The sequence below is a fragment of the Candida tropicalis genome (genome assembly GCF_000006335.3).
Source record: "Candida tropicalis MYA-3404 genomic scaffold supercont3.1, whole genome shotgun sequence".
Taxonomy (NCBI): domain Eukaryota; kingdom Fungi; phylum Ascomycota; class Pichiomycetes; order Serinales; family Debaryomycetaceae; genus Candida; species Candida tropicalis.
In genome coordinates, this window is record NW_003020038.1 from 556,516 (window position 1) to 575,728 (window position 19,213).

Here is a 19,213-nt window from a genome sequence, read left to right on the forward strand (position 1 = left end):
ATAAATATCAATTCAGGTTTCGTCCGTACTTTCAAATTTTCAATAATTCTATTCTTTTTTTTTTTCTATATTGAATACAATATTAGCAAGATAAAGAATAAAAAGGATACTTCAATTCACATTAGTAATCAATTGTTGCTGAATAGATCATTATTATAACATATAAAGATCCATAGAATTTCAGTCATAGATATACATATAAAAAAAGAAGATCTTTTACAATTTAGTTAAGAAAAGGTATCATCAATTATATATTTATAATATTCGCCTTTTTACTTACACATACTTTACATTGCATATTTAATTTCATTTCATTTTCAATATCAATATGACACATTTACTTGAACAAGTCAAGTCAATAGCGTCTCAACCACCAATTGATGACGTTGAATTGCCTCATTTATATGGTGATGAAGATCACCATCATAGAGAAAGAAAATCACATGACTTCCGTGATGAACAATTCAGTAATGCAGGAAGTAATAGCTACAATAACATCTATGTTCCTGCTTATGAAGAACGTGAAGTTACTGTTTTAGAATGGTTAAAAGTTCTTTTCGCTAATCCATTACGTCAGGCTACTGAATACTTACTTTCATTATTTCCAATCCTTAAATGGATTATGCATTATAATCTTAGATGGGCATACAGTGACTTGGTTGCTGGTGTAACTGTTGGTGTTGTTTTGGTTCCTCAATCTATGTCTTATGCTCAATTAGCTGGTTTAGAAGCTCAATATGGTTTATATTCTTCTTTTGTCGGTGTTTTCATTTACTCATTCTTTGCCACTTCTAAAGATGTTTCTATTGGTCCTGTTGCTGTTATGTCCTTACAAGTTTCTAAAGTCATTGCTCATGTTCAAGGTAAATTTGGTGATCAATATGCTGCTCCTGAAATTGCTACTTTCTTGTCATTAATCTGTGGTGGTATTGCCGCTGCTATTGGTGTATTGCGTTTAGGTTTCATTTTGGAATTCATTTCTATTCCTGCTGTTATGGGCTTCATGACTGGTTCTGCTTTCAGTATTATCTCTGGTCAAGTTCCAGGGTTAATGGGTTACAATAGTAAAGTCAATACCAGAACAAGTACCTATTTAGTTGTTGTTAATACTTTGAAACACTTACCAGACACTACCATTGATGCTACTTTTGGTTTGATTCCATTGGTGATTTTATATTTTTGGAAATGGTTCACTGAAGTTGGTCAAAAAAGATGGCCAAAATACAAGGTGTGGTTTTTCTATATTCAACAATTAAGAAATGCTATTGTTATTGTTGTCGCCACTGCTATTTGTTGGGGTATTGTTCATCCAAAGAAAGTTGCTTGGACTGGTTCTGACAGTGATTTCAAACCACCAATTAAAACCATTGGTGAAGTTCCAAGAGGTTTACGTAATGTTGGTCCAATGACAATTCCAGATGGTATTATTGGTGCCATGGCTTCTGAGATTCCTGTCTCTACTGTTATTTTGTTATTGGAACACATTGCCATTGCTAAATCTTTTGGTAGAATTAATGATTATAAAGTTGTTCCAGATCAAGAAGTTATTGCTATTGGTGTTACTAACTTGGTCGGTACTTTCTTTAACGCTTATCCAGCCACTGGTTCATTCTCCAGATCCGCCTTGAAAGCTAAATGTGGTGTTAAAACTCCATTGGCTGGTATTTTCACTGGTGCTGTCGTTTTGTTAGCTTTATATGCTTTGACATCTGCTTTCTACTATATTCCAAAAGCTACTTTGTGTGCAGTTATTATTCATGCTGTCTCCGATTTGCTTGCAAGTTATAAAGTTACCTGGTCATTCTATAAAATGAGTCCTATTGATTGTGGTATCTTTTTAATTGCTGTTATTTTAACTGTTTTTGTCACCATTGAAGTTGGTATTTACTTTGCCATTGCTGCTTCTGTTGTTATCTTATTGTTCAGAGTTGCCAAACCACAAGGTCTTTTCTTGGGTAAAGTCAAAGTTGCTGAAGTTGTCAATCCTGTTATTGAACATATTGGTGATGAATCCGATGAAAATGATACTACTACTTCTGAAATCGCAAGTGCCAACTCAAGTGATGAATTGGAAATCCATCAAGTCTTATCCAAGAGTGAAAAATCTGATCCAGTTAAGGATAAATCAAAGAAGTTGAATTATAAAAACGTCACTAAATCTCTTGATGTTACCACAGCTGCTTTGGCTAGAAACAATCCAGAAATCAAATTCCATACACGTTGGGTTCCAATTACGAAAGAAAATATCAATGCTGGAATTAACGTTCAACAACCACCACCAGGAGTTATTGTTTTCAAACCAGTCGAATCATTCACATATCCAAATGCATCTCATCAAGTTGATAGAGTATCTGATCAAGCTAAAAAACTTACAAGAAGAGGAAAACCATTCAATTATTCATCTGTGGGTTCTAGACCTTGGAATGATCCAGGTCCATTGAAATGGAACTTGCCTTGGAAAAAGAAGAATGCTGAAGAAGATGATGAAAATGAACCAAAAGAAGACACTCGTCCACTTTTACGTATTGTTCATTTTGATTTCTCCACTGTTTCTTCCATTGATGTTACATCACTTCAGGCATTGATTGATTTGAGAAAGGCATTAAATACTTATGCTGATCGTGAAGTTGAGTTCCATTTCTCAGGTATTTTAAGTCCGTGGATCAGAAGAGGTTTGTTGAATGCTGGTTTTGGTACTTATGAAGATGGTTTACTTTCTTCTAATAATTATGTCAACATTGCTGCTGGTTACGAAGATCTTGAAAATCAAGTTGATGAACCATATTTTGCTGCCACCGGTACAAATACACCTTTCTTTCATTTAGATATTCCTGATTATTCATAAGCATGTTCTTTGTAATAATCTATTTATTTTATGTTAGCATTTTTTTCATTCTTAATTAGTTTGATTTTCTTGGGTTTTAGTTCTTGATTCATTTTTACTTTTTCTTTTATATTTGTTATAGATTGACTTTATTGTTTTAGATTTTTACATGTTTGTAATTTAATTATACAAAAGAATATTTTTTTGTGAATGACTAGAATTGGTTATCTGTAGTTGATGATTCTTTATTACTTGTGGTTGTCTGTGTACTTTTTAAAAACTGGCGATGTTGGCTGTCTGAATTTGCGTACACGAAACGCGTCCAAGGATTTTATTTTTCTTTTTTTTTTTTTTTGGATTCATAAAAAAAATTTTGAAAACCTTTTCCTCTGTATTTATTTTATCTTACAACAACAAACCATAAAGTAATGACTGATACAATAGCTAATGAACCAGAAACAATTGATCTAACGGTTGAAGAAAATTTTGATGAAGTTGAGAAAGGATCTGACTCGTTAAAGAGGAAGGCTGAGAATGAAGAACAAGTGGAAGCAACCAAAAAGGCCAAAACAGATAAAGTAATGACGGCTAAAGAAAAGAGGGAATTAGCTCGAATTGAGAAAGCAAAGAAGAAAGAAGAAGAAAGACAAGAGAAACTTGAGCGAAAGAGAAAATTAGATGAAGAAAGAGAATTGAAACGAAAACAGGCGGAAAAGGAAAAGGAAGAAAAGAAGAAAAGACAAGAGGAAGAGAAACTTGAAAGGGAGAGAAAGAAAGAAGCAGAAAGGATACAGAAGGAAAAGGAGAAACAAGAGAAGGAAAGGATTAGATTAGAGAAAAAGAAGAAGATTGAAGAAGAAAAGAAAGCTAAAGAACTTGAAAAGCAACGTCTTGAAGAAGAAAAACGTAAAGCTGAAGAAGAAAAACGTAAAGCCGAAGAAGCAAAAGAAAGAAGTCAAATGAAAATTTCCAGTTTTTTCCAAGTTGGTCAAAGAGTGAAATCAAATAAATCTACATTGTCAAATAAATCTTCTAACACAGATGATAAAACGGTTGTGAAATCTGCTTATGAAAAGGAATTTTTACCATTTTTTGTGCAGAAAAATGTCACATTAGCAAATACAACTAAGAATGACATTACACAGTCTAAGAACGACTTGGACAATTTATTAAGTGGAAAAGGTGCTTCTTCAAAACAGTCATTTAAGGAATTTCTACTGTCTTTTGTCAAGCCTTCCAGGGGCAATACCACTACAATCACACCGGAAGAGATAATTAATGCTTTAAATTCGTCAACTACAACCGAACAACAAGTTTATCTGATGATTGGAAGTCTTCCCCCAATTAAGTATATCAGTTTCTATGAAAATTCAAAACCGCCATATGTTGGTACTTGGTGCTCACTAGCCCACCAAAAGATTCAAAATGATATAATTAACAATCCATTAAATACAGATCTCAGTGGTCTAGATTATGAGTATGATTCTGACTTGGAATGGAACAAAGAAGACGAAGAGGGGGAAGATCTTGGTAATGATGACGATGATGAAGAAGAGGAAGAAGAAAGTTCAACAATTGAAGACGATGATGATGTCGAGTTTGTTGAAAATGATTCTCAAAATGGCACAAAGAGAAAGAAATTTATATCTCTTACTGTTGTTAATAAATGGAATGATGATGAAAATAAGGAATTTTTTGATAGCTATACTACTGTTAAGCTAGTTGATATTCCTGATCCAATTGATCCATTTTGTAATTATTGGGGTATTCAACCAGCACCTCAGCAACAATCTACAAGTACTACTGGTGTTAGTTCAACAATTAATGAGTCCAATTCAGTCAAAACAAGTGCTACAACTGTAACAGGAACAATATCAAGTCCAAATATTCTAATAGCACAGAAGAAGACCATAAAAGATGCAGATGTTTTATCAAATTTGATTAAGTTTATTGAGAAGAATGATGAATTCACCATTAGTACATTGGTTGAATTATCAAAGAAAGAGTTCAAAGATTTCACCAAAGCTTTGATTAAGAACACCATTCAGGATATTGCTATATATAATAAAAAACAATCAAAGTGGGAGATAAAACAAGAAATGAAAGAGAAGTATCTAGTAAATGTATGAAATATAACAGTAATAAATACAAATCAACTAGTTTTATATCACAATATATTCTGTATACGAGCAGTGCACTCTCCTATATTCTACAATTTGATGAATCTTTTCATAAACGTGATCAAACTTTTATCTATTTTACTACTAATAATAATAATACTTAGCATAACTCATAAATCATAAAACATCATATATAGCTAATAATCAGGTGCATTTCAAAGCACCACCAGTCGTAATAGATCATTATCCACAATTTATCTATTGTGGTTTTAAAGAACCGAAAGCTTTAGAAGCAAATACTTTCTTAGTACCCAGAGTCATCTTGTGATAACTTTTATCAGCACCTTTATGGAAATTACCAAAAGTGGAACGGAATCCATCATGTAAAGCATCATGTTTAGTAGATTCAGTTGCAGTAGAAACAGTTGCAGTAGCAGCGGAACTCATGTTTAAAATATTGCAATCGATTGTTTGTGTAGCAGGAGAAGGAGGAGGTAGTTAATTATATAAATAACTGATGTAGGAACAAAATACAAAACAACATTCAATCCATGAAAGAGGATAATCACCTCTATTTATAGTTATTTCGAACAAAGTGCTTGTTTAGTTCAAGTGTGGATTTACATTTAAATGTCACACGGAGAAACAATAATCCGTGGTGCGTAGTTTTTTTCTTTTCTTCTTTCTTTCTTTCTTTCTTTCTCTCTGCCATACGTCATTAGCCTCATTTCCGTACGGGAAACACCGGTTGGTGGGGTTGATTACTAGGAATAGAGATCTACCACTTTTGAAGATTTGGGCAATTTCCGGAGGTGGATGGTAATGAGAAGCAATACGTCACATGTGGTGGTTTGTAGGAAATGGCTAAAGCGTCATTGATTGTATTGTGTTTACTGTGCTCCGGAGAAACAGTAATGAGTAGTAATATTTGATCATTGAATTTGTCTAGATCTCGGTAATAGAAGACAAATACTAATTTGGTAATGTGATGTGATATGATGTTGGCAGAGTTGTTTGTATCTATAGCTTAGTTGAGTCATTCTTTGTATGATACAAACAACATTAGATGTGATTAGTAATTCTTTTGGTGGAGTTGTTTGGTGACAAGTTGGGGGCATTTGATAGTTCCATGGTTTTCACAATTGTCACACTTCAGAAACCATGTTGCTTGTAACAACTGACTCAGTTTCGACTGCGAAATGGGCATATCCACAATCGCGGTGGATTTACTAAACACACACAGAACAAAATCAAACAAAAAAAAAATAGCACGCGATGAAAACTCCACACGTCAAATCCAATACACCACGAATAGATACACACACACACACACACACACAGACAACCGACCACGATGAGTCCCGAAGGGGAAGAGCTGCATGCAGAAGATAATTTGTATTTCCACAATACACAAATGCAGAGCATACACGAGGAGACACTAGCAGAAGAATCACACGCACAGGCCATTCAAAGATCAATATCGCGTCTAAGTAGTTTCAAACATGAAGACACCGACTCAGAATCACCTATCCCCGTACAGAAGGTAATACGACAGATCAAGAAGACAAATACAAATACGAACACCACAAAGACGAAAAAGAGAAAGCTCAAAGTGTCTAAACCACGCAAGAATATGTCCCTGAGTGAATCGGTGCGACAGATGTATGGATCACGAAAGAATGGAGAACAACAGGGTAGTATCGATGGGTTTTTGATGAGCCGATTTGGCGAGGTGGACGGTTGCAATGAGAGTGATCGAAGTTCTAAATTGATAAGTCAGGGAGAATGGGAATCATTGAGCAAGTTCCACGAGGAGTCGAACGAGAAGGATAAATTGTTGAGGAAGAAGATACAACGGTATTACAGTGAACCGCAAGAGGAACTAGGAGAAGGGTGTGGGATGTTGACACAAGCATCGGCGGATCCGGAGACCAAGATGACCAAAGAGGAGCTCGAGAGTTTGTATGATCTCGATTCAAGCACGGTGTTTAATCAGACCACTATTAGTGCTATTGGGGATATGCTGGAGCCAACACAAGTGTCTGAACCGTGTGTGGTTATTCTATCACAGACAAAGGTTCAGTCAGAAGCACTGACACAGGAGGACGGTGCTGATGCGTCGGTACAGGAGATTAAATCAACAGTTCCAGCACAAGAGTTATTCAGTACTCCAGAGTTTGTTCCCGCACCACTCGAACAGCCAGTGAACAAGGAGATGTGTTCGGATCAGCTGATAGTTGTGCTTGAAGAGAATGTGCAATCCACACAAGCAGACGACAGTGATATTGTTGAACTCATCCTGGACTCTGATCCTGAACCAGAGGAAGTGAGTACAAAAGTACAAGTATTGCGATCGATCTATGATTCTTCTGGACCAGTAAACGACAAACAGCCATCAGTTGCTAGTGAGACAGTTGAGAGTGACTCGACTCCTATTGTATCACCTGTCAAGACACCACAAGGGACAAGGATGCATGTTGTGCAAGTCGCAAGTAGTAATCCACTGAGTCCAATCAAGATTGTCGAAGAAAACACAGAGCAACAAGAGGAAGTGTTTACTGATGTGGAGTCTATATATTCCACGGCCAGGACTTCATTTGGCACACCAAAACACACGTCGCCGGTTATCTTGCTAGAACTGAGTGATACCGATTGTGATGATAATGATAACGACGTGGAGCCATTATCGTCCATGCCGATGGTGAAAACTGTGCCTAAGAAGCGAATGAGAACAACGGTGTTGCAGGTGTCGGCTGCATTGAAAGTACAGAACTATACCGATGAGAAAAACAACATCAAACTACGCAAGATCGGAGACGACATTCCAGTGGAAGTGCCAACCAAGGACGTTGAGTACGAAGAGATACCTGATTCACAGGAGCTGGTAGGTGGTGAAGGAGACAATAGTGTGAGTATCATTGAGATTACGAGAGAGGTGCACAATAACGATTACACTGGTGATGAAAGCACTGATTTGTTTCAAGTTGGGCTCAACAAGCAGGATACGTGCGAAGACACATCCAGTCCTGTGGTCCAGATAGGTGGTGTCGAAAATGATATACTTGATTCATCCTTGATTGAGCCTGTACCTGAACCTGAATCTGTACCTGTACCTGAAGAGGTGCAAGAACAACCACAGCCAACTGCAATAGACAAACACACTGCTACGCAGCTTCGAGAAAAGTTCCAATTATGGGGATTGAAACCGGTTAGAGGTAAAGAGAAAATGGTGGAGATTTTACAGGGGATATCCAATTTCATTCTACCTGAGCATGAACTTCTTGCTGTGGCTGACAAACAAGAGTTGCAATCGTGTATATTTAGGAAACTAGACGCGGTCATCCGGGAGGGTCGAGCCATGTACGATAGAATACTTTCGTTTGAGCCGATTCGGCTTGAGGAGCTCCAGCTGATGTTGCAATCACAAGACCATTATTTAGAACTAGATGTACTCCGTTTATACTGTGACTCGTCTGGTATCACGACAACCAATGCATGATTCACCGTATCGTTATATGTATTTTTTGTAATCTGCCTCTATTTTATCCTCCACGAGTTTGGTGTTGACATATTTGATTAATTTGGAGGATAAACCTGCGTTTGCAATCAATGTACCCGGACCATAAACTATATTGTTCAAAAGGTTCCCATATGGTCTATACATCATGACCTGTACAGCCCAGATGAAATGGTAGATCAATAGAAGGAAAATGGCAACCGTGAGTACTGTTAGGATAGACGCATTAAGTAATCTTGATTTGGAAATACGTTCTTTGTTGGTGGATCTCTTCTGTGCTGATGGTGCTGCCATGTTGATAATGGTTGGTTATGGTAGTAGTGGTCGTGGTGGTGGCACTCCGGCTGGAATTTTTTTTTTTTTTTTTCCAGACGTGATTTCTATTTTTTTTGGTTTGATTGACATGCGATTTTGTGGCGGATGGGGGAAACAGCTTGGAAGGTGAATTTCTAGAGACTCATAATGTGGATATGGTGAACTGGCAGATGGATTGATGTATGATGCTGTCTTACGCATAACAACCAGTCAACTTGTGGAAAATGTCAACCGGGCAATATAGGAATAGAAACTTACTGCAACAGTTAAATAAAAACCTTAAATTCAAATTTACCAACTAGCAAAGTAGTTTCAATAGTTCAATTTTAAGCTTGAGTATTTTCAAGTGCTCATTTTGCAGTTAATTAAAGGGTCCCCTCAGTTCAAGAACCCCCTCTGAGTATGACACAACATTAAGACTACGACATGATACTAGTAGGGTTCAGGTCATGTATCACATTTGTCAAATTATTAATGACATTAGAAATGGTTGCAATGACTATTTTGTTGTGCTATTATTTTAACTTTTTCTTCTTCATTTTTTTTTTTTTTTTGGAGAGATTTGGTGACAATTGTTTAGTAAAAAGAAAAGACTCGTCACACTTGATAATTCCAATTTCTACAGCATTATCATTTATCATTTAAGCCACTTTGAAAAATGGGGTGACGTTGTTATCTAAAGCTAAATGTATGTTGTCAGTTGACATTCGAAATATGGAGAACTGATCAATGGGAGGGAGGAACGGAAAGATATGCTTTGGTTCCATATGCACCCCTCTTGATATTTAAGGTCTATCGGATGTTAGTGCACTACAATGTTGCTTTATCTAGCATGTGCTGCTAATCCGGCATAAGGGAACAACACTTTTTTTTTTCTTACAAACAAAATATTCCTTTTTCTAAATATGAACACGATTATACATTGCAAATCAAGTAATTACGTATGAATATATATATAAAAAAACAACAAACAAATCAAACCTTAGTAAATAACCTATACCATAAAATAATCATAATTGAGAACTGAAAATCAAAAAAGAACCCTCTCCCTTTTTAGTAATTTTTTTTATTTTAAACCGCGATGTGAAAAATAAAATGCAATTAGTTGTGGTTGTGTCTTTTTTGAGCAATTGCCAATGGGGAGACGTTAGAAACTTTGAGTCTGTATTCAGCAAAGGTACGGAAACTGTTACCGTGACTTGGAGCCCATTTGTTGATCACAACAGATCTAGCAGCTGGTTGTTGTGGGATCATCTTTTTGATGGCATTTTTTTGGAAGTTGGATTTAGTAGTTTGGGATAAGAATCTTCTGAACATTGTGATAGTAATTGAGCCAATTGAGTTAATTAATTGTAGAGTAAAAAATAAAAATAAAAAAAAAGAACAGTTCTTAAATTCTAATTTAGAAAAAGAGATGATTTCTACATCTTTTTATATTGTGGTTTCGGGATACTAATCCCTATGATATCCCCCTAGTTAAAAAAAATTTTCATTCTTGTGATGGTGTTGTGAAATATTTCTTTTTCTTTTTTTCTTGATGACACACAAAATAAAAGGTACCGTACGTTACTTACAGATTGTGTTTCGGTTTGGTTAGCTGATTTTTTTTCTGTGTTGTCTTGTTTTGGCTCTCTCCCCTCTTCTCTTCCCATTTTACTACGATGGTTTCGCAATTCCACTCGGCCCAAGCCATGCCACAGTGCAGTGCAGTGCACCCGCTACCAAAAAATGGAGGGGTAATGAAAAAATTTTTTTTTTTTCTGTTCTGTTTGTTCTCCTAAGTGCGAGAAAGAATAAAGAAGAAGAAAAATTTTCACAATTTTTTATTTTGCAATCTGACCAATAATAACAATTTATCAGTTCTTATCTAAAAGGAGTTGAGAATTATTAATCCCAACTAAAGCAAAAGAAAAAAAAAAAATAAAAAAGCGAAGAGAAAGAGAAAGAGGAAGAAGTTGCATTTCACTATTCTTCTTTTGCATTACATTAGGCGTAATCTCCGTGCAGCAAATAGCAATTTATTCACTATTCATTTCTTTCCATCGTTTCCTTCCCCCTAATTATTGCACCATTATTTATTATTTTGTCTAATCTCTAATCTTGTTTTATTTTTCACTGCCCACTTGCACTATGACGTTTTCTTTTAGTGCAACACGTGGAACCACATATTATTCAATATTCTAAACCGGTAATCAGGAGACTTTTTTTTTCTCTGTTCTAAAGTACGGGCTTTAGATTATTCAATTGAATATTCCACACACACACACAAGATCTTGTATTCCATTACATCTAAAATTGGGGAAGTAAGGTGGGGGGGGGAAAGAAATATACTCTTTTTACAATTGCCAGACAGTTATTCTGCTTAGGTTTTCATTCTCACACCATACTGTATAGATGAACAAATCAAACATCCTGCATAATTTAAGAGATAACAATATTGGGAAGGTACTTTTCTTTCTTTTAAACTCCTCTTTTCTTCAATTGTACCGAAACTATGAAATAACAGAAGAGAGGGGAAGAGTAGGTTAAGTGAAAATACGGAAAGACGCTATCATTTATATACAAGCCTTGATTTATTCGGTGAAATATCTCCAAATTGACTCATCGTTCAATTTTTCAACAGATTTGTCTTGATTTGTGATTTAATGCAAGAATGAATGAAATTTGCTACCAAGAAAAAAAAATACTACGTTACATTGGTGCGATTAAGAAAGGGAAATTACAGTAATTTTTTTTTTCTGTTGCTCTCTTTACACACTTGAATTTAATCCGAGGTGTAAATAAATTCTTTGACTCTTTTTCTTCTTCCCCCCCCTTCCTGCTGGAAGTTAAAGTGCGACAACAAAGAGGAAAATATTTGGTGCACATGAGAACAACGCGGTGCTATACTTCCGAGTCAATTTTTTTCTTTTCGGTTCTTTATTGTTTTTGTTCAACAATTCACTATCCTTGAGATTTTCTTAGCATGATAATTTTGATTGGCTTGATAAAGTGAACGATCTATGGTGACTCAAGTTAATTATCTTTTGTGATATTTATACCAGTAACAAATACGTTATGAATTGAACCAATTTCGGATAATTTGGACCCATGGAAAAAAAATTTTTTTCTTTACTTTACTTAAGCTTCTAACAGTACGATGCATTCCTAACCATCTACCGGTTAACGCTTTACGTAAAGTTTTTTTTTTTTTGACAAGTTGTTGATGTCAGAATAATTTTTATGTATAAGGAATGACTTCACTCATTTTTAATTGTTACTTTGTTGTTTCTTATTGTCTTGCTACCTTTTCCCCGACTAACCGCTGTTTCACATGAACAGAAATCCCCAAATTTTAATAGAATGTTATCAGTTCAACTTGATCTATTTTATAATTTTTTTTCTCTCTTCTCCTTTAAATTGACCTAAAATGAGATAGAGAGATAAGAAGGAGGGGTGGAATATAAACAAGTGAAGATCTTAAGTTTGCTCTGGTTAATCTAATACATATGTAATATGGTCAAGAGTTACTGGTTCTAATAACATCTCTGTCTGTCTCTCTCTCTTGTTCTCGATTGCACCTTCCCACAGTAGTTTAAGCACAAAAGAAGAAATTAAGAAAATAGCGTGACTCATCTGGGTACCTCCCCATTATCAACTAGAGAAACTGTTACACAAGAAGGTATAAAAAAAAAAACAAAATGAATCAAATATTCCATCGCCAATACAATTGAGCGTATTAAAATTAAAAACTCCGAAACTAATTACTCAACACAAAACTGAGAACGACTCAATTTAATTTAATCAACTATGTGCAGGACACTTAAAATTTTCTTTCAACAAAAAGCAAAGGTATTTAAATAAATGTTTATTTCCCAACAATCAAATTCAATTCAATTTCCCCCAATTCTTACGTTACACTTTTTTCTTTCTTCTATCCTTTTTTTCATTATTATTAGTAATTGTTTGATTGAATTTAAATCATCAACTTTTATATATCTACATTCTATATTCTCCCCATTCCTTTCTTGTCTGTTATAATAGATTATTGGGATTTTTATTTTTACCATTTTTTTTTTTTCAATTCAATTCAATTCTTCGTCCACTTACCATACACACACACGTACATATAAAAAATGTCTGTACCAGTCCAAAAAGCTAACAGTCAAGATACAAGAATCAGTCAGATGAGAAGAGATTCTACTGTTTTGGGTCCAATGAACAAGATATTGGTGGCCAACAGAGGGGAAATTCCAATCAGAATTTTTAGAACTGCCCACGAATTATCCATGCAAACAGTTGCTATTTACTCCCATGAAGATAGATTATCCATGCACAGATTAAAAGCTGATGAATCTTATGTCATTGGTAAAAAAGGTCAATTCTCACCAGTTGGTGCTTATTTACAAATTGATGAAATCATCAACATTGCTAAAAAACACAATGTTAACATGATCCACCCGGGTTACGGTTTCCTTTCGGAAAATAGTGAATTCGCTAGAAAAGTCGAAGAAAACGGAATTATCTGGATTGGTCCATCTTACAAGACAATTGATGCTGTCGGTGACAAGGTTAGTGCTAGAACTTTAGCTATTGAAAATGACGTCCCTGTTGTTCCAGGTACCCCAGGTCCAATTGAAACCGTTGAAGAAGCTAAGGCTTTTGTTGACAAATACGGTCTTCCAGTTATTATTAAAGCTGCCTTTGGTGGTGGTGGTAGAGGTATGAGAGTTGTTCGTGAAGGTGACGATATTGAAGATGCCTTCAAGAGAGCCACTTCTGAAGCCAAAACCGCTTTTGGTAACGGTACTTGTTTCATTGAAAGATTCTTGGTCAAGCCAAAACATATTGAAGTCCAATTGTTAGCTGATAACTATGGTAATGTTATCCATTTGTTTGAAAGAGATTGTTCTGTTCAAAGAAGACACCAAAAAGTTGTTGAAATTGCTCCAGCAAAGAGTTTGCCAAAACATGTCAGAGATGCTATTTTGACAGATGCCGTTAAGTTAGCAAAAAGTGCCAACTACAGAAATGCTGGTACTGCCGAATTCTTGGTTGATGCTCAAGACAGACATTACTTTATTGAAATTAACCCAAGAATTCAAGTTGAACATACCATCACTGAAGAAATTACTGGTGTTGATCTTGTTGCCGCCCAAATTCAAATTGCTGCTGGTGCTTCATTACAACAATTGGGATTATTACAAGATAAAATCACCACTAGAGGTTTTGCTATTCAATGTAGAATCACTACTGAAGATCCAACCAAAAACTTCCAGCCAGACACAGGTAAAATTGAAGTCTATAGATCTGCTGGTGGTAATGGTGTGAGATTGGATGGTGGTAACGGGTTCGTTGGTTCTATTATCTCCCCTCATTATGATTCCATGTTGGTTAAATGTTCTTGTTCTGGTTCCACCTATGAAATTGCTCGTAGAAAGATGTTGAGAGCATTGATTGAATTCAGAATCAGAGGTGTTAAAACCAATATTCCATTCTTGTTGGCTCTTTTAACCAACGATATCTTCATTAAAGGTGACTGTTGGACTACTTTTATCGATGACACTCCATCCCTTTTCCAAATGATCAGTTCTCAAAACAGAGCCACTAAGATGTTGTCTTATTTGGCTGATCTTGTTGTTAATGGTTCTTCCATTAAAGGTCAAGTTGGTTATCCTAAATTGGAAACTGAACCTGTTGTTCCAGATATTCACGAACCAAAAACTGGTATTGTCATTGATGTTAACAACACTCCAGCTCCACGTGGTTGGAGACAAGTCTTGCTTGAAGAAGGTCCAGAAGCTTTTGCTAAGAAAGTTAGAGCTTTCAAAGGTACTTTGATTACTGACACCACATGGAGAGATGCTCATCAATCCTTGTTGGCCACCAGAGTTAGAACCATTGATTTGGTTAACATTGCCTCCACTACTGCCTTTGCCTTGAATGGTGCATTTTCATTAGAATGTTGGGGTGGTGCCACTTTTGATGTCTGTATGAGATTCCTTTATGAAGATCCATGGGCAAGATTAAGAAAATTAAGAGCTTTGGTTCCAAATATCCCATTCCAAATGCTTTTGAGAGGTGCCAATGGTGTTGCTTATTCTTCCTTACCAGATAATGCCATTGATCAATTTGTTAAAGAAGCTAAAGACAATGGTGTTGATATCTTCCGTGTCTTTGATGCTTTGAACGATTTAGAACAATTGAAAGTTGGTATTGACGCTGTCAAGAAAGCTGGTGGTGTTGTTGAAGCTACTGTTTGTTACTCTGGTGACATGTTGAAACCAGGTAAGAAATACAACTTGGAATACTACTTGAATGTTGTTGACGAAATTGTCAAATTGGGTACTCACTTTTTGGGTATTAAAGATATGGCTGGTACTTTGAAACCAGCCGCTGCCAAGATTTTGATTGGTGAAATCAGATCCCGTTACCCAGACTTGCCAATTCATGTCCATACCCATGATTCTGCTGGTACTGGTGTTGCCTCAATGACTCAATGTGCTGTTTCAGGTGCAGATGTTGTTGATGCTGCTTCCAACTCTATGTCTGGTATGACTTCTCAACCTTCTATCAGTGCTCTTTTGGCTTCCTTTGAAGGTTCCATTGACACCGGTCTTTCTGAATCTATGGTTAGAGAATTGGATAACTACTGGGCTCAAATGAGATTATTGTACTCTTGTTTCGATGCTGATTTGAAGGGACCAGATCCAGAAGTTTACCAACACGAAATTCCAGGTGGTCAATTAACCAACTTGTTATTCCAAGCTCAACAATTAGGTTTAGGCTCTCAATGGGTTCAAACCAAAGAAGCTTATAAAGTTGCCAACTCCATTTTGGGTGATTTGGTTAAAGTTACTCCAACTTCTAAAGTTGTTGGTGATTTAGCTCAATTTATGGTTTCTAACACTTTAACTGAAGAAGATGTCAATAGATTAGCTGCTGAATTAGATTTCCCAGATTCTGTTTTGGACTTCTTCCAAGGTTTGATGGGTACTCCATATGGTGGATTCCCAGAACCATTAAGAACTAACATTTTGGGATCCAAGAGACAAAAATTGAATGAACGTCCAGGTTTGACTCTTCCACCAGTTGACTTTGTTGGTATTAGAGAAGAATTGAGTTCTCGTTATGGTGGTCAAATCACTGAAACTGATATTGCTTCATATGTCATGTATCCAAAGGTTTTCGAACAATTCAGAAATATTATTGACAAATATGGTGACTTGTCTGTCTTGCCAACTAAATACTTCCTTAAACCATGTGCTATTGGTGAAGAATTAAGTGTTGATATCGAACAAGGTAAAACCTTGATTATCAAGTTGTTGGCTGTTGGTGATATTTCTGACAAGACTGGTAACAGAGAAGTTTTCTTTGAATTGAATGGTGAAATGAGATCTGTTTCTGTTGAAGATAAAGCTGCTGCTGTTGAAACCAGAGTTAAACCAAAGGCTTCTTCACCAAACGATGTTGGTGCTCCAATGGCCGGTGTTGTCATTGAAATCAGAGCTCACAGACATCAAGAAGTTAAGAAAGGTGATCCAATTGCTGTTTTGAGTGCCATGAAAATGGAAATGGTTATTAGTTCACCATGTGATGGTGAAGTTGGTGAAATTGTTATTCATGAAGGTGATTCAGTTGATGCTAATGATTTGATTACTAACATTATTCAACATTAGAAAACGGACGTTTTGTTTTTATTAATGGTGTGTATTTAGTTTATATTATTGTATATTAGAAAGAGTTCTATTTTTATTATTATTATTATTATTATTATTATTCTACGAATGAAATGATATTTATTTTTGTTTTTAACAAAATTGATTAAAAAATTCGCTTATGTATTCTGTTTTTGGGAAATGTGCACCTCGTTTGATTTCTATAAAACAAACTAAATCAATTTAGTTAAAGTATTTCAAATAAGAAGCATCCAAAGAACCAGCAGCAATCAATTCTTTAGCAGCTTCAGTTATAGCAGCTTTAGCAGAAGCAGCATCAGCATCTTTAACTTTACCAGCAACTTCACCCAATTTAACATCATCGAATTTTTCAAGTAATAAATCGATATCAGCATCAATTTCAGTAGCTTTAGCAGCATCACCGAAATGATCATTGTCTTTAGCAGCACCTCTAATAGCTCTCTTATTCTTCTTTTTAGCGGCTTTAGCAGCTTCTTTAGCTTTCTTAGATCCAGCTTTAGCAGCAGCAGCTTCTTCAGCAGCTTTTTTGGCGGCTTCTTCTTCAGCAGCTTTCTTAGCAGCAGCTTCTTCAGCGGCTTTTCTAGAACCAGCTTCTTTTTCCCATTTCTTAGCGGCTTTTTCTTTCTTAGCTTGATCTTTAAATAATTTAATTCTTGGATCTTCAGCATGAGCTCTTTCAACAATCTCAATAATTCTCTTGTTATCTTCTTGCTTCAATTTCTTTCTGTTAGCAACGTTTTTACGTTCAATATAACGTTTATGATCTCTATTAGCAGTATCATCTGGAACATCTTCATCTTTAAATTCAAAAGTTTTCCAAGAATCAAATCTACCCCAGAAATGATAGAAAGCATCAACTTCTTCTTTAGTACTTTCTAAAGTACCTAATAATGGAACTGGTTGTTTAGTAGAGAATCTAGATTCACTTTCAAAAACAGGACCCCAAGCTTCAAAGAAATCATATTTAGATTTTGGAGCTGGTGGTTGTGGATCATTTTCAACATCAACAGAATCATATTGTCTTCTTTTAACTGGATCCAACATAACTTCAAAAGCTTTTTGAATAATTTTGAAGAAACCATCATTTTCTAAACCACCACTAGCGGATTTCTTATCAGGATGATGTTTTAAAACTTGTTTTCTATGAGCTCTTCTAATTTGATCTTCTGTAGCTTTACTTCTTAAATGAGATAAACCTAAAACAGCATATAAATTAGCAGTTTTCCATTCTCTTGGATCATGTTCTAATAATTCAGCACTTTGTTCTTCATCTCCTAAATCTTCATCTTCATTAACTTCAATTTGTTTAACATTTTTTTCAGCTTCTAATTTTTCAAATTCAGACCAAGTATGTCCACGTAAAGTTCTAGAAGCATGAGCTAAGAAATAACGACCAACTGGTTCAATTGGACGACGAACTGGAGCGGAGTATTTACCGGTGGCTTTGAAACCGTCGGTGGTACCTGATGGTAAAACAATAGACATTGTAGATTTAATAATTAATGATGAAAGTTTAACCAAAGTCTCTTTTTTGGTTTTCTGATGATTGAAGAAAAAAAAAAAATTTTTTTCCCTGGTTGCTTCAAATTCGATGGTTCAGAAATTGAAAGAAAAAAAAAAAAGTGCGTGCGCTTATCAATTACTTTTGTCTACTATGAATAATTAAAATCAAGTCAATAGAATGTGTATAGATGTATATTTTACTCTTTAATGGCAGACATATCTAAAACTTCTATAGATCCTTCACCTTTTGGAACTTTGTTACTTCCATCTGAATTATCAATAAGACCAACCAATACTCTATAATTTATAGGATCAATAATACCAACAATTTCATATTGTTTACCATTATTATCTTCTTCAACAATTTGATCAATATTTGGTTTGATATCATCTTGGAAAGTTTTCAAATATGCTTTTTTAGACAACATAATTCTAATTTTCATTTGAGCTCTAGCAATTGGAATTATTTGTTTTTCAACTAATAATTTAATTGCATCTAATGCTTGAGTTTTAGTTGGTTTTGTTGGACTTAAATGAAATTTAAGTTCATTTAAAACTTTTTCAATCATACTTGGTGGGTATCTTTTCTTTGATCTTGGATTTATACATTTAGTTGAAATTATATTTAAAAATTCATTTTGTTTTTGTTGTAAATTTGCATTTCTTTCTTTTTCATTAAGTTGAATTTCTCCTTTATTTAAAATTTCTAATATAATTTCATCTTGATTAGTAGTTCCAAAACTTTTTTGTAAATCATCATTATTTGCAACTTGTCCTTTAGATACATTAATGAATACTTGTGGAATTTGTAAAACTTCATCAAGATCTTTTTCAACTTTCAGTCTCCAATCTTGGACTTTATTTTGATAACAAGCAATTTCAAATCTTTTTTTACCCTTTTTCATTCGTACAAGAGAAACATTTGTAAGTTTAATTTGACTATTTGGTTGATTGATAACGGCCATGGTTAGATATTATCTATGCTGATGATTGTAATGAATGAATCTTATTATCAATGTGATGCCTCTCTTTTTAGTTTTTTTTTTTTTTATTTTTTTTTCCCTCTCTTCTTCTTGTTGGTACAAATGAGGATTTTGCTGAGAACAATAGTCTTTTACTCTGCAAATATCAGTTGAATCGATTCTACATCATTAACGTTTAATGCCAAAAAAAATGAATATATTTATACTGTAGTTTTTCTTTTAATGAAATACTATTGACAATTATAAAAACTTATTTTAAACAATATGGAAAT

The 19,213-nt window shown here is 35.0% G+C and overlaps 7 protein-coding genes across 7 annotated transcripts; 4 read left to right on the forward strand and 3 right to left on the reverse strand. All coding sequences in view use genetic code 12, as the record gives it.

Moving 5' to 3' along the window:
• Positions 1-328: 328 nt before the first annotated feature.
• SUL2 (sulfate permease) lies at positions 329-2,845 on the forward strand (the record flags this gene model as incomplete). The annotated part of the gene is made up of 1 exon (XM_002545428.1): positions 329-2,845. The coding sequence occupies one exon, from the start codon at positions 329-331 to the stop codon at positions 2,843-2,845; it is 2,517 nt and encodes an 838-aa protein (XP_002545474.1).
• Positions 2,846-3,252: 407 nt separating this feature from the next.
• On the forward strand, positions 3,253-4,953 carry CTRG_00256 (uncharacterized protein; the record flags this gene model as incomplete). Its single annotated transcript, XM_002545429.1, has 1 exon — positions 3,253-4,953. The coding sequence occupies one exon, from the start codon at positions 3,253-3,255 to the stop codon at positions 4,951-4,953; it is 1,701 nt and encodes a 566-aa protein (XP_002545475.1).
• Positions 4,954-6,298: 1,345 nt separating this feature from the next.
• On the forward strand, positions 6,299-8,443 carry CTRG_00257 (uncharacterized protein; the record flags this gene model as incomplete). Its single annotated transcript, XM_002545430.1, has 1 exon — positions 6,299-8,443. One exon carries the CDS (start codon positions 6,299-6,301, stop codon positions 8,441-8,443), a length of 2,145 nt encoding a protein of 714 aa, XP_002545476.1.
• A 12-nt stretch (positions 8,444-8,455) lies between these two features.
• On the reverse strand, positions 8,456-8,755 carry CTRG_00258 (uncharacterized protein; the record flags this gene model as incomplete). Its single annotated transcript, XM_002545431.1, has 1 exon — positions 8,456-8,755. The coding sequence occupies one exon, from the start codon at positions 8,753-8,755 to the stop codon at positions 8,456-8,458; it is 300 nt and encodes a 99-aa protein (XP_002545477.1).
• A 4,136-nt stretch (positions 8,756-12,891) lies between these two features.
• PYC2 (pyruvate carboxylase 2) lies at positions 12,892-16,434 on the forward strand (the record flags this gene model as incomplete). The annotated part of the gene is made up of 1 exon (XM_002545432.1): positions 12,892-16,434. The coding sequence occupies one exon, from the start codon at positions 12,892-12,894 to the stop codon at positions 16,432-16,434; it is 3,543 nt and encodes a 1,180-aa protein (XP_002545478.1).
• A 222-nt stretch (positions 16,435-16,656) lies between these two features.
• ZUO1 (zuotin) lies at positions 16,657-17,940 on the reverse strand (the record flags this gene model as incomplete). Its single annotated transcript, XM_002545433.1, has 1 exon — positions 16,657-17,940. The coding sequence occupies one exon, from the start codon at positions 17,938-17,940 to the stop codon at positions 16,657-16,659; it is 1,284 nt and encodes a 427-aa protein (XP_002545479.1).
• Positions 17,941-18,155: 215 nt separating this feature from the next.
• On the reverse strand, positions 18,156-18,923 carry CTRG_00261 (guanine nucleotide exchange factor; the record flags this gene model as incomplete). Its single annotated transcript, XM_002545434.1, has 1 exon — positions 18,156-18,923. The coding sequence occupies one exon, from the start codon at positions 18,921-18,923 to the stop codon at positions 18,156-18,158; it is 768 nt and encodes a 255-aa protein (XP_002545480.1).
• Between the last annotated feature and the right edge of the window lie 290 nt (positions 18,924-19,213).